This window comes from Tubulanus polymorphus, chromosome 2 (assembly GCF_964204645.1).
Source record: "Tubulanus polymorphus chromosome 2, tnTubPoly1.2, whole genome shotgun sequence".
NCBI classification, from domain to species: Eukaryota; Metazoa; Nemertea; class Palaeonemertea; order Tubulaniformes; family Tubulanidae; genus Tubulanus; species Tubulanus polymorphus.
In genome coordinates, this window is record NC_134026.1 from 25996645 (window position 1) to 26009571 (window position 12927).

General features: G+C 35.2%; 3 protein-coding genes across 6 annotated transcripts; 1 reads left to right on the forward strand and 2 right to left on the reverse strand.

The window, feature by feature from the left end:
- Nucleotides 1-100: 100 nt before the first annotated feature.
- LOC141899965 (uncharacterized) lies at nt 101-5910 on the reverse strand. Of its 4 annotated transcripts, XM_074786613.1 has the most exons (13): nt 5875-5910; nt 5628-5767; nt 4140-4395; nt 3886-3942; nt 3712-3794; nt 3461-3612; nt 3226-3348; nt 2974-3136; nt 2289-2837; nt 2062-2168; nt 1769-1961; nt 1478-1639; nt 101-1389 (listed from the first exon to the last, which is right to left on the reverse strand). In XM_074786613.1, exons 3-13 carry the CDS (start codon nt 4311-4313, stop codon nt 1110-1112), a joined length of 2043 nt encoding a protein of 680 aa, XP_074642714.1. In that variant the 5' UTR covers nt 4314-4395; nt 5628-5767; nt 5875-5910; the 3' UTR covers nt 101-1109. The 4 variants fall into 4 exon arrangements, with proteins under 4 accessions (XP_074642714.1, XP_074642716.1, XP_074642715.1 ...); XM_074786615.1 differs by lacking the exon at nt 4140-4395 and having other exon boundaries at nt 5875-5908; XM_074786614.1 differs by lacking the exons at nt 5628-5767; nt 5875-5910 and having other exon boundaries at nt 4140-5566.
- Nucleotides 5849-8648, forward strand: LOC141899966 (BRISC complex subunit Abraxas 2-like). The gene is made up of 8 exons (XM_074786617.1): nt 5849-6105; nt 6303-6393; nt 6643-6746; nt 6997-7196; nt 7285-7413; nt 7497-7581; nt 7664-7775; nt 7859-8648. Exons 1-8 carry the CDS (start codon nt 6034-6036, stop codon nt 8266-8268), a joined length of 1203 nt encoding a protein of 400 aa, XP_074642718.1. The 5' UTR covers nt 5849-6033; the 3' UTR covers nt 8269-8648.
- A 262-nt stretch (nt 8649-8910) lies between these two features.
- Nucleotides 8911-12879, reverse strand: LOC141899523 (leucine-rich repeat-containing protein 27-like). Its single transcript, XM_074785888.1, has 11 exons — nt 12712-12879; nt 12142-12387; nt 11857-12049; nt 11617-11772; nt 11181-11508; nt 10927-11097; nt 10760-10845; nt 10602-10684; nt 10432-10508; nt 10216-10342; nt 8911-9436 (listed from the first exon to the last, which is right to left on the reverse strand). The coding sequence occupies exons 2-11, from the start codon at nt 12349-12351 to the stop codon at nt 9320-9322; spliced, it is 1548 nt and encodes a 515-aa protein (XP_074641989.1). The 5' UTR covers nt 12352-12387; nt 12712-12879; the 3' UTR covers nt 8911-9319.
- Nucleotides 12880-12927: the final 48 nt, after the last annotated feature.

The following is a 12927-nucleotide window of genomic DNA, read 5'->3' on the forward strand; positions in this document are numbered from 1 at the left end:
GAATAATGCTTGCATGAATAATCGCCATTGGAAAGCTGAAGTCTCAAAACATGTACGCAAAACAGTGAAATAAATCTTAAAACTAGCTAGAATACTGGTATCTATTTAATTGTTCCAAGAATCAATTACAAATCATAGTGCACACACTTATCACAATTGTCCACGAATAACAATGTCAGTATATACATGTACTCTAATGCCTCATCTCCCCCTGAGATCGAATACATAAGGAATGCCTATTCATATCCTCATACAAAGCCTCTGAAAATACAGTGGACTGTGCCACATTAGGTTAAACAGCAAATAATTGGCAAAAACACATCAGATAAATATTTGTAGATATTGAGCGTCTCGTCACAGAATTTTAAAAATGAAAAAAGCGTTTCTCGATGTTTAAAGTAATCGTCATGTACCGTACTGTATTGAGTTTCATGAATTTCTGATGAGATGTTTATAAACAGTACTTTTTGATTATCACATTGTCATTGATAATTAAACATAAATATCGCATGAACACATTATTCAAAAAGCCATTAATTGCATTTGAGACTCATGTGAGAAAATGCATATACATTCACATGTACATTTGCATAATTTTCTTATACAGCCTATGCTTGATATAAGTGCAAGAAAAAAAAAGAAAGTACATAGGATCAGATCTTATGACACCAGCGAATGGCCAACATTTTACAATAAAATAAAGTGGACAGAATGCTTCACTACTACACAATGATATTTAGAACACATCACAGCATAAAATAAATATTTGAGACTCAAAATCAGGATTATAAGTACTAAACATAAAGTAAACTTATCAGGAAGTTAAGTAAAAATCACACCCAGATACAATGAATCACTCAATTATTGCCTAACTCGGTGAGACTCAGATGGCCAAAATTAATGAATAACCAATATGGTATGTACTAAGTAAAATATATGGAAATTTGAGCATTTCATCACAGGAAATGTTTACTAACGTTATCAGTATAGAGTTGGAAGGAGTCCACTGATCAAACATTATAAACTACATTAAAAAAGCAGAACAATTTTTCACCTATGTAAGTACAAGTACTGTAAACTGTTCATTTGCATTAAAACACTTGTGCTAACTATACAATATTCTCTTTATTCACACCATTACATCCACTAGGTTGTGTATTATTGCAGTTAATCAAATGTTCAGTTTCCTCTGTTTGTGGTTGGTCTTCAGGAATACCCTTGTTTTGAAAATTCAGACGATTAGGGATGGAAAGTACAACAATGAGTGATACCATATATACAAGACTGAACATAATGAAAACACAGTTCACGTCAAAAGGGTATCCAAACTGGCGTCCTTTCGTAATGGACCAAGCAAACAAACTTCCTCCAACAGTTGGAGCAAATGCTCTAAAATAAAAGAACTTGTATCATAAAGTACCAGTAAGTTTAAACAAAACAAACATGTGAGCACTATCAATACTTGAAAAAACCTTACCTTGCAAGAGCAGCAAAAGTTATACCGATACCATTCACTGAGCCAGCAAATGCAGGTTTAACCGAGTTATTCACAAACAAAGCAATTGAACAGAAACAGCAAACAGCACATACTCTGTCTGGTATCAACAATATAGTTAAACAACTCCATAGTTGAATCGGTCTGAAATGAATGAAAGTCTGAATGTAGATTGTCAAGACACAAAAATGTATTATCTTTTGAAGGACTCAATAAACAGCAAGTCGTTAAGTAATACATAGCCTACACAACTATTGCTGGAAAACGACTTACTTGTCATAAACTAGGTGTGTAATTGGTAGAAGGCCTGCTACTAGCATCATTATGAAGCAGTTGCCCATAAATGCCCGTTTAGCGCCATACCGAACCTCTAGTTTAGGAAAGATCATGATCTGAAGGACAATTGTTGGCAGAGCGACAAAACCAATAGCTAATCCAATCTTTTCAGTGCTAAATTCCAAACCGTCTGCAAAATATGAATTCAATAATCAATAAAATAGCAACAATTTTCATTGCTGGTAACAAGGTTTCAGTCAATTCACTGAAATCGGCATTAAATATCTTACCATAATAAGAATCAGTCGAAGCCCAAACTGCAAAAACTTCATGGTAACCAATAACGGCAAAGGAATATAGAGTGTACAGTACCATGCATTTTTGTACATCTCGACTCCTACATAAACAAAAATAAATCAATAATTCAATTCATATTTTTACACCAAAACAATTTACATTGCAACAACAAAACTTGGAACTCAAGAAATCTATATATCATTCCAATACATGCACTTACTTTAACAATGTCACAAAATCACTACGGACAAATCTCTGATACAGTGAGTACGTCACTTTCTCATCAGACTTTTCATTGTCATTAACATCAATACTATCCAGTAATATTCTCTGATGACATCTGAAGCATACTTTACAATCTACTATTTCTTCTCCATTATTCACAAAATTATTGCTTTTAAAATCTGAATTGATATTGACTGTATCTTGAACTTCGCCATTAGAAACTTCTTTGAAACCAGATTTCTGTGGAACAAGGCGTAAATCTGGAACACTGATTGAGCGCCTCCGAGATGATCCTCTGAACTCAATTTTCTTTTCTCCTTGTTGAGAAGTTGCAGGTTTTTTCAAATTGTTTGATTGCCCGAGATGTTGATGAGAGAGAGCTCTGAAGACAGGATTGTGAAGATCGGAATGATGACGGCCATCAAAGAGATTTTCCACACTCATTGCAACCCCCGAGATATAAACGTCATCAGTGAAACCCATCTTACATTTGGCACAAACATCATTTTTAGAATGTACTATAATCAACTTATCAGGCTTTTCTCTAAAATTGAAAGGAAAGAAAGAATATAAATATCATTCCATGATAATTCAATTGCAAAAAGCAATCATGGATTTGCATTACATTTACCAGTACATATGATTAATACCAGTAATCTGACTGTAATCAACACACTTACTTCAGCATCTCATTAGTTTCTGGTAGATAGATATACACAATTATAGTTGTGAATATAAGCATTGCACATCCAACTATACATGGCAATAAAAATGGGAACATCCCAAATATACCATTTTTGTCAAAACTGTCAGGATATTTTTCTACTGGTGTCGCTAGAAACCCTGTAAATCAAATAGCAATGTGACAGGTTTTCTGATGGCTTATAAATTCAAATATTCAAAGTACTCTTCAATATGTCAGCAGGCATTACCTGAGATGGCAGGACCAAGAAATGAACCGCATCCCCATGCAACTGATATGACAATCATATGTACAGCTTGATTGGAGTTATCCGAAACTTCATACAGAACCACTTTTCCAGTACCTATTACTCCTGAAAAAAAAACCACCAAATCCAACAGCGATATGAAAAAATTACCTGTATCTGGATAACAACTACACGTTTTTTATGTAACAAACCCTTCAGTCACAGCAATAATGCTTACCATTCATGACACCAGTTAAAAATCTATCAATTATGGCGAACCACAAATTCGTTGTAAAACCAAACATAAGTGTAAGAATACATAAACATCCCAGGTTTGAAAGTATAACAACACGACGACCTTTTTTATCAGATAACCATCCCCAGAAATAACTACAGAAAAATAATAAAAACATTGTACATAAAGAACTAGGTACAGGAGGAACGTATAAGTCCTGCTTGAATAAAGCATGCATAATGCTAAACACAAACCTTGCAACAACTCTACCAATAAAAAACGAAGATGCAATTATTCCAGCATAATAGCCCTTCTCCTCTTCTGCATATCCGAGGTACTGAAAATTAAGAATTCGAGCTCTATAAACAATAATAATTGAATACATGATTTCAAAAACAATACAATGATTTGAGCTATTTTAGACTTACCAATACAAGAGCCGGCAGAAATGGAAACATAAATGTAATTGTAAATGCCCCTGCAAACTAATTAGAGACAAATGCATGTTAAATCTTTAAAGACATCAGTTCATTCATTGTAAGAAGTTAAATTTGACTTTGAAATCTCTTAAAAGCTAACTGTGGAACATTAATTAAGATGGATTGATCTAAGAAGCCAATGTCTAATCAATTACAGTACAAATGCTACTACGCTTCACTAACTTTTCGTTTTCAATACTTACTAAAGCTAGAAATATACAAGCCACAACTCTTCGATTAATCGGTGTGGCTCCCTCTTTTGTAAGTACCAAAAATTTGATCATTTTATCACAACAGGATTTTTTCTTTTCACTTTCATGATTAATTTCTTCAGGATGAGAGGACTGTGGCGTAGATTTTTGGGCAGTGATTGACATTGTTATTTTTTATAAAGCTTGATCATTGAAGCGTTTGATTCATCATTTAAGTGTGTAGCCAAAGCCAATTAAATGCAGATACCTGAAAAATTATAAGGCATAATTAAGCTACTAGATTAGAAAAAGTCCTAGCTTGATGGTCAGATTAAAAATGATAGGCCTTCTTCACTTCAAGAACCCAGCCTTTCCTAATAGGCTGTTAGACATGTAATCATCACAAATCCATCATGTACTCGATCTCACAGACGGATGGAAGCAGAAGGCCCATCCTCAGGCGCGGATTCAGACTGTAGCACCGCAGGCACGTGCTACCATCGCGAAAATCTCGTGCCCTTTTTTCATGTCCAAAGTAGAAAAGGGCACATCTTTACAAGACGAGGTAGATAATTTTTACAAAAAGCACATAATTCTTCATGATTTTGTCTTTATTACCTGGAAACTACATCTGAATGCAGTTTATAATTTGCTAGAAAGCACTTCGTGTCAGGACTTAAATTGCTTCAAATTCGCAGCAAAAAGCAGATTTTCAAAATTTCAGAATGCCCTTTTTAATTTCAAAATGCCCTTTTTATAAGTTGTGCTACCCTCGACAGTGGTCCAGGGACCACTGATCAGGTGATCCTTATTAGTTTACCAGGGTTTGACTGCCCCATGCCGAAGCTTATGTCAACACAAACCTTCACCCAGTGGTTGTATCCATATTGATCTCCATCGCTCTAAGATACTAAGGTTCTTGGCAATTCCTCCTTGGTCTATTACCTGGTCCATGATTTTTTGGGCGGCCACCAGTCAAATATTTACAAAGTTCAGCCAATTAGGTTTGTGTCAAGCGTGAACTTCCACAGAGAGAGCTTTAATCGAACCCTGGCAAGCGAGAAGCTCAGCCCCAGTTTCAAGAAAAAGTGTAAGCCTAGAATGGTTAAGTTTAAATTGTTGTCCTCCAAAACATGAAGTAACAGCAGCGAGATTACACCAAAAATTTGAATTTCATGATTTCTGCAACTTTTTGTGAAACTGCTGAGCTGAGTGCAGTGTCCTTCTCTCAGACATTTTGCAATTAAGCTTATTAATCATCAGCGATTTTTTGAATTTATGTGACAGATGCATCAGCCGACTCTCAAAAATAAATACCAAAAGTAGGGCCTAAATAAAAGAAATTTTATGTTCATAATTATTTCATTGTTACTTAGCCCCTTTTTTCAGTGAGGCCCACGACCGGTATTATTTGTATCTATCAGGAATTTGCTTGACAATCATAAACCCTACTTTCAGTAGGTCGTTACAGAGCCCGAGTTTTTGTTGACGTAAACTCACACTATCGTACTGGAGCCAACCATTTATGAACTAACACACGCGGCTTTTGCATCAGCTGATGGAAGATGCAGTGATGGGATGAAGTTTGCTTGCGGTGCGTGTCGTCATCATCAACCGTTCCGGCAGTCACAAACTATTTTCTGAAACGTCCATATCAATAAAAATGTGTTATGATTATCTTATATATGTTTAATATGCACCACAAATTGTAGAAAAATCAATGAAAACTGTAATAAGCCATCATCACCGAGAAAGATCGACTATTAGATGTGTCTGATGAATAAGCAGTTTCGCTGATTCGTATGACTTGGTTATCGCGGCACTTATGACCTATTTCGGTAGTATTCGATGGAATAGGAAGATCCAGCAGTATTAGCTTTTTTTCTGTAGCATTTCACTTGCGTAAATGGAGGTTTCTGTGAACGCATCTGTATTGTCAGCATTGTTTTATGAACAACTGAACTGTGCTGGTGATCAAGTGAGTTTTGATAACAGTTTAACTGCGATATTTCCATTTAATCTAATATATTTATTTGGTTGCACTATTTACCGAATGTAACCGACTTCTGCTTTGAGCTGTCAAACTGACCGTATTGTGGTCAGTTTAACATACTCTCAATAAGATCAACCGTTCATAATTTACCGCATTCTTATTGTTCTCAATACTTTTTACAGGAAGGATTTCTTCTGGGACGCATTGTTAATAAGATAACCGATACCATCAGTGACTCCCATTTGAACAACATCAAAGAAGAAACTGTAGCTTGTGAGTGATAGCATTTGATTCAGTTTCGAACATTCACATGTCATCGTTGTTTTAAACATCCTGGTGAAAGATATCATTGATATTATCGTAGTCAGTAACCTGTCTGTGTGTGGTTTAGTTTCATGATCAGATATTTTCACCAAGCCCATCCGATTCTCAATACTTACCGCCAATGATTGGTTAACAAACTACATAGGCCTAGTCTGATGCACTGTTTAACACATACATTATTGTCTTTTCTGTTTCCAGATCTTCAAGCTTTCATACCTTGCAGCAATGTCTTTTCATTCTACAACAGCATTGGGGAAATTGACCTAGAACAGTTGTCCAAAATATTGGGAGGGAGAGAAAAGGTAATTTTAAGGTCGATGTTTACAGTTCACATGGACGTCACATGTGAAATAAATACATACAGCGGGACCTTGTAACAGCGAACTTCACGGGACCAGAAAATATGTTTGTTATAACAGATAGTTGGTTATATCCTGAAGCCTATGATATTAATTAAATCTTCTTACTCAGGATGAAATTCTATAGGGACTATTTGTTATATCCTATGAATCGTTGCATTTGAGTTCGTTATAATGAATTTTTTTATTGAAGGATGTGATTGGCTGGTATAAATTCAGACGGAATTCATCATTGCATGTATCGGCCAGAGAAAATGCAGTACATCGTAACCTAGCTCCGCTATTTCCCGGCAGTCAGTCTAACCATATGTTATTTTTACTTATGTCCAAAACTCATACAAGCCACTTTTCTACACATTCATTTGAACATGTATGCCTACAGTGCCACGAACGGTATGTACAATACAGTCCTGTGATTTCGCTTTGTTGAGTTTTTGTCTGTCCCCATATTTTAGGCTTATTTCACGTTTATTGTTTTAAGGGTTTTTACGCCGGTGTCATTTCGGGTGAATAATCTGGGTCACACGACCACTAATGAGTATAAGGATTACAGGATTACACAATGTGCGGCAGGAAGTGAATCATACTCTAATGTTCTCCTGCATTTCCAGTAAGAATTGATTACTTGTTTAATTCTTATCTTATTCTACTCTTCGTTCATCAATGACAGAAGTTTTTTTTCTGATTTTGCAGACCTGAATTTATTGAACGTTCAGGTGAAATAAGGGAAGTAGCCTACATAAGACAAGTTAACGCAACAATCCAACAGAAATTAGCGGTAAGTTTTTAGAAATTTCTTCATGCAAAGAAATAGGGTCCATCATGAAGATCTCTTCAGGTCTAACTTTTGACAATTTCAGGCATTGTGCAATGATATGATCGATAGTGAAGAACAAATTGATAAACTACAGGATGAAGTGACTAGATTACGAAGTCAATTAAAACCAGCCAAAGTACCTCAAAAATGTGCTGGTATGACATCAGAATTCTCATAAATTTTGCTGACTGGGTAACATATGATGATCTGGTCAGATAACTTCTTATATTTCTTGCAGAGAGTCTGGTCGACATACATCATGGTCCTTGTCTAAAAATACCAACAACGAAAAGCATTCCTCTTGAAATGGACCTTCAGTTACTGAAACCTGTACCAGTTTCTCAAGAACCAAGTTTCTCTAAAACTCTTACAAACTCTACAATTCTGAATGATTCACCTTCCGAATCGCAATCTAAAAAAAATCCGGGGCATTTCGATTTCCTAAAGGATTTAGTTGATCAAACCAAAGCAACTATATCGCCAAGTCGAATCCTCAAGTCAAACACTTTGCCTCGCATGGGACATAAATCAACAAAAGACATAGAAGTGGAAGAAAAACGATCCCAGAGACAGAGCTCTGAACCACTTGATGATAATAGAGACGACGAACAAATGGACATTGAAATGTCCAGTTCACCTGTGTTTTAAAAGTATCTCGGCAATAATGTATGTAATGTAAAGAAGTGTTTTAAGTGCTTAATAGGCATTCGGTCGGCCTGAAGTGTGTAGTTAAGAGGTCGTTTTTTATGGCATATATTGTGCCACTTTGCCGATTGTGTTCAAAGTTGAGATTCGAGTCCTATGAACGAGTAAAGGTGTTTTTCAAATGAAAATTGTGTAATAGGTGCCGTGGATATTGTATCATTTTTTCACCCCCCAGCTGTATTTAATGATTAACGTATAACCTATCTCAACAGTTCTTGAAATAACTTAGTTTTGTTAACCAAATATGTTCAATATCCATTCAAATTGAAATGAATACTTGTAATTTATTGTACTCCTTTAAGTCAAGAAGAATAACTATTTTATAATGCAAAAACTTACACAATTTGTATTTGTTTCTGCTGTGGATAATTCCCATGAGGAAAAGCATGAGATAAGTGTCCAGCTCCACAGTAGTAGTGAGTGAGAAATCTAACAATGGATCAGGAGTGGCCAGAATTTTAAGCTAGCTGTATAGGATATAAACTGTCCACCAAGAATAAACAATGTAAAAATTATCTATGAATATATAAATTTATTCTAATCTGGATTAATAAAAGATTCTAACAATTAGCAATAAATGGACGGAATTACGTACTGTTTTTATAAATCATAAATAATTAATAGTTAACCATAACTACAATTAAATCTCAGAGAGCTTCAAAATGATAAAATAACATATGATCCAGAATTGAAATGGCGATACATCCAAATTTTATTTAAAACTTTTAATATTTTTAAGCGCAAACTGATATGTATTCATCTATAAACACTAACCTCTTAAACTGAGAATGTTTAGATACTGCAAATCCTAAGAAATTAATGCCTTCTAGTACATATGACATGTTATATTCTATGACTAGCTAAAATGAAATGCCTTTGAATACCATTTTCCGATCATAGAACTCAAAACTACGATTTACATAATACACATACAAAGCTTTTGATCTCTAAAGATACTGAATAATAAGATGAGTTGAGCAGCGTGTGTTGGGGATTAAGTATCTCTTGGTTTAGAACGATACACTGATGCTGGCATTTCTCCAGTAAATGCTTGGAAGCGATATTCTAGTTGTTTTCGCCTTGCTTGTAACTGCTGTTGAAGTTCATGGGCCTGAAAGCAATTGGTAATGTATAAGTTATAAGTTGGGTGAAAAACAATGAGTTAAGTAACTTGGCTTAAAGAGAATTCTCTTGTGTTTATATTAAGTAAAATAAGCAACAAACAATACATAGTTAAACACTTATATTTTTTACAAAACAAGGAGCCTATCGGCTTATATAGCTTCGCTGTGTGATTTTAATAAATAGAAGGGGCACCCCCTGGGGAAAAAATCCAAAAAATGACTAACTTAGTAGGCCTTGGTCCATAAAACATTCATACCAAATTTGGAATTGATTTGATTAAAACTGTAAGACTAGTAGCAATTTTTTTTTAAAGTTGACGGGCAACGACGACGGCTCACCCCCTGACCTTCAGTCTCAGCGGAGCTAAAAATTATTCACTTAAGACCAAAATTTTACTTAACCATAATTTTTGAAAGACCTTGTATAGGCTTAATGTAGATGCCAGTATGATGTACAAGTGTGCAGGTGAGAATTATCATTAAACTACATGATTAACTATAGTGATAGTAACTAATAGCAGATTCAGTGCGTAGTAATGTAGTAATGATTGCGCTAGTGATATATAATATATATATATATATGGGATAAGTTATTTACGTGTAATAATTGTTGTTAGAACTTATGGATGTTTGAAATCCTTAGGTCACTACACTGTTTCATTAGTTGAGCCTGTAGAGACTGTACCTAAACAACATATACATTTAAAAATTGTTGAGTTAGAAAGCAGCTCCAAATCAAAGTACCGTAAACAAGTATTTAACTTACCATTTCTAATTCACGTTTAGCAACTTTCATCTCATCTTGTGGATTACCCTTTGGTTGTTTCCGTCTTTCAATCATTTCATGAGTATGTAAATTAATCTTTTTCTCCAATTCCCGGTCACGAGTTGCCCTTCAATTGAGAGGAATAGACAACATTTTGAAAATGTTTATTGTAGGCCAAAAAACGTCCCAAATTTAAAAAAAAACTATAATTCTAACCTGGCTTCTTCTATCTTCTTTTTCGTGTCAGGTGACATGGCATGTCTTATCTTTTCATGAGCTTCTTCAACTTCCCGCTGAAAAATATACATTCATGTATATATCATAACTGTGTTATACCAAGCACAAAATTCTCAATCATCTTCCAATTCACATCAGAAAATGTATACCTTAATTCTCTCTTCATTTGAAAGTATCTTGATATGTTCATCCTCAATTGCATACGGGGATTTTTTAACAGTTTCCTCAAAGTCTGCAAAATAATTCAGCAAGGAATTGTTGACAATGATATACATGTACAAATGTAGCTTAATTCCTGCAATGTTACCTGTTCCTTTCTTTAAACGTTGCATATATTTTTGTCTTTGTTTACGTTTCGTCTCGTCCCTCCATTCATCCAACTTCTCCTGATCTCTATAATTTTAGGTTTTAAGCAAATTGTAATTCAGTGTAAAAACCACAATCATGAAATGGTTCTGTTTTAACGGTACTAACCTCCTTCTTTGTAAAATAAGATCCTGTTTCTCTTTAAGTTCTCTAATTCTGGCCAATCTTTTCTCTTCCCTTACTTTTTTCTCTACATTCTCGATTGGTGGAGGGGTCGGAAAATATTCCATATTTCGACTTCTCTTTGATTGAGCAGATAATTTCTTAATAGATTCGGCACTGTGAGATGAGGGATAAAACGAATGAGATATGAATTAACCGATAGATCCTAGATAAATGGTCATTATTGAGAAGTCCCATACCTGGCAGATTTATCCATACGTTTGATGGTAGCGGCTGATTTCTCTGTACGTCCTGCAGCTCCAGCCTTTTTCAGACGTTCCATATGTTGCTGTCGTATCTGATAATAGCTGACAGGTTTATGTAGAGCAGCACTTTTACCGATTAGATCGCTGTCTCGGCGCGAGATCAGATGTGCATCTACCGGGTTACTTGATCGTCGTTGCAGTGACGAGTTAAATCCTGTTTTATTCTGGCGCGATGGATTTGATCCGAAGTCCTCATCGCTGGAATCTTCATCTGAATCACCACCACGTATTGACATTTCTGTCAATTTGTTTAAGTCGTTCGCTAAAAATATTCCCAGAATTAGATATCAACATAGGCCTACGCTTACTCCAGGCTATAGATTTTCATTCGTGTTCATCCCACATTTAAGGTGTTCTATCCTACACATACCAGTTAGAGATTGCGGGCTTTTTCCTTGTGATTTATTCAGCAGCATTTCTCTAAGATATAACAAGATTTCAGGACAGCCTTGCTGTATGATTTCAGCTGGTGGAAATTCTATAGGATTGTCAGTCAAATTCAAGCCGTTTAAAGTTGGAATCAATCCTGCAATTACAGCGAAAAACAAAAACAGTTACACATAGAATTATTCTCAAATGGTAGAAATAAATTGTCGAATGAAATGCCTACCAAGTTCAAGAGGAAGTGACTGTAACTGATTTCCTTCTAAAAGTAAATTTCTCAAATTCTGGTGGCGTCCAGTATATGTACATGGCAAAGATAGTAAGCAGTTATTACGCAAGTCCAACCAGCGGAGATTCGGCAAGTACTTGAAAAAGTCTTCAGGAAGGCTTTGTAGTTTGTTTCCTTCAAGATATAAGTACTGAAAAACACCAAAAAAATTCCCCCATAACCAGAGATATAAACCAAAACAACCTTGGTTCAGATGGAAGAGTTCTTAGTGATAGCACACACCTCTAGTTTTTCCAATTCTAATAATTCTGGTGGAACTATAAGAAGATTTCGTTGAGTCAGATCAAGTGCAGTTGACCCTAAAGCCTTCACACGTTCTATAAGCATGCTTACAATAGGATCAGTTTTACAGCTGGATTCACTGTGGCCATTCTTTCCTTGTGATTTTTCGGTGCTGGTATTTTCGGGTTCAGGATCTAAATCAGATGCCATCCTGGAATAAAGGATGCCTCTTTTCTCTATAATCAGCTGTAAAATAAAATATATCATGATCAATGCTATTCTTCTAGATTCTCAATGAGCCTCTATAAGGCCTACTAGAATAGATGCATTTTGTTTGGAATCTCAACCTGGTGGTAGTAGTTAATTTTAACAAACGAGCCTCAAATTTCAACCTAGCCAAATTTCAACACTTGATAATCATATCAATGGAATCAAATATCAGTGATAATGGAATCGACTTCATTTGTAGTACTAGACTAATAAAAAGTGAATTGACAGCTCTGAGAGTCTGTGACTGTGAGGAGATTTAGGCCTAATTCTATTCTTCTTCGAGTTTACATTACAACTTACCTTAAACAAAATAGCATCAATAGAATATCTAAAGCCTCCTCGTTAATATGATTTTTAAGAATAACACTTTCTAATGAGAAAGTAAGTTATTGGACGACAGGAAAGATCATTAAACACAGTTAAACTACTAAAATACCAAAATTTGTTTATCCGGAACTCGGCAACACTGACATAGTACATGACAGTGGTTCGTGCAGATCAATAAATATTTTATCA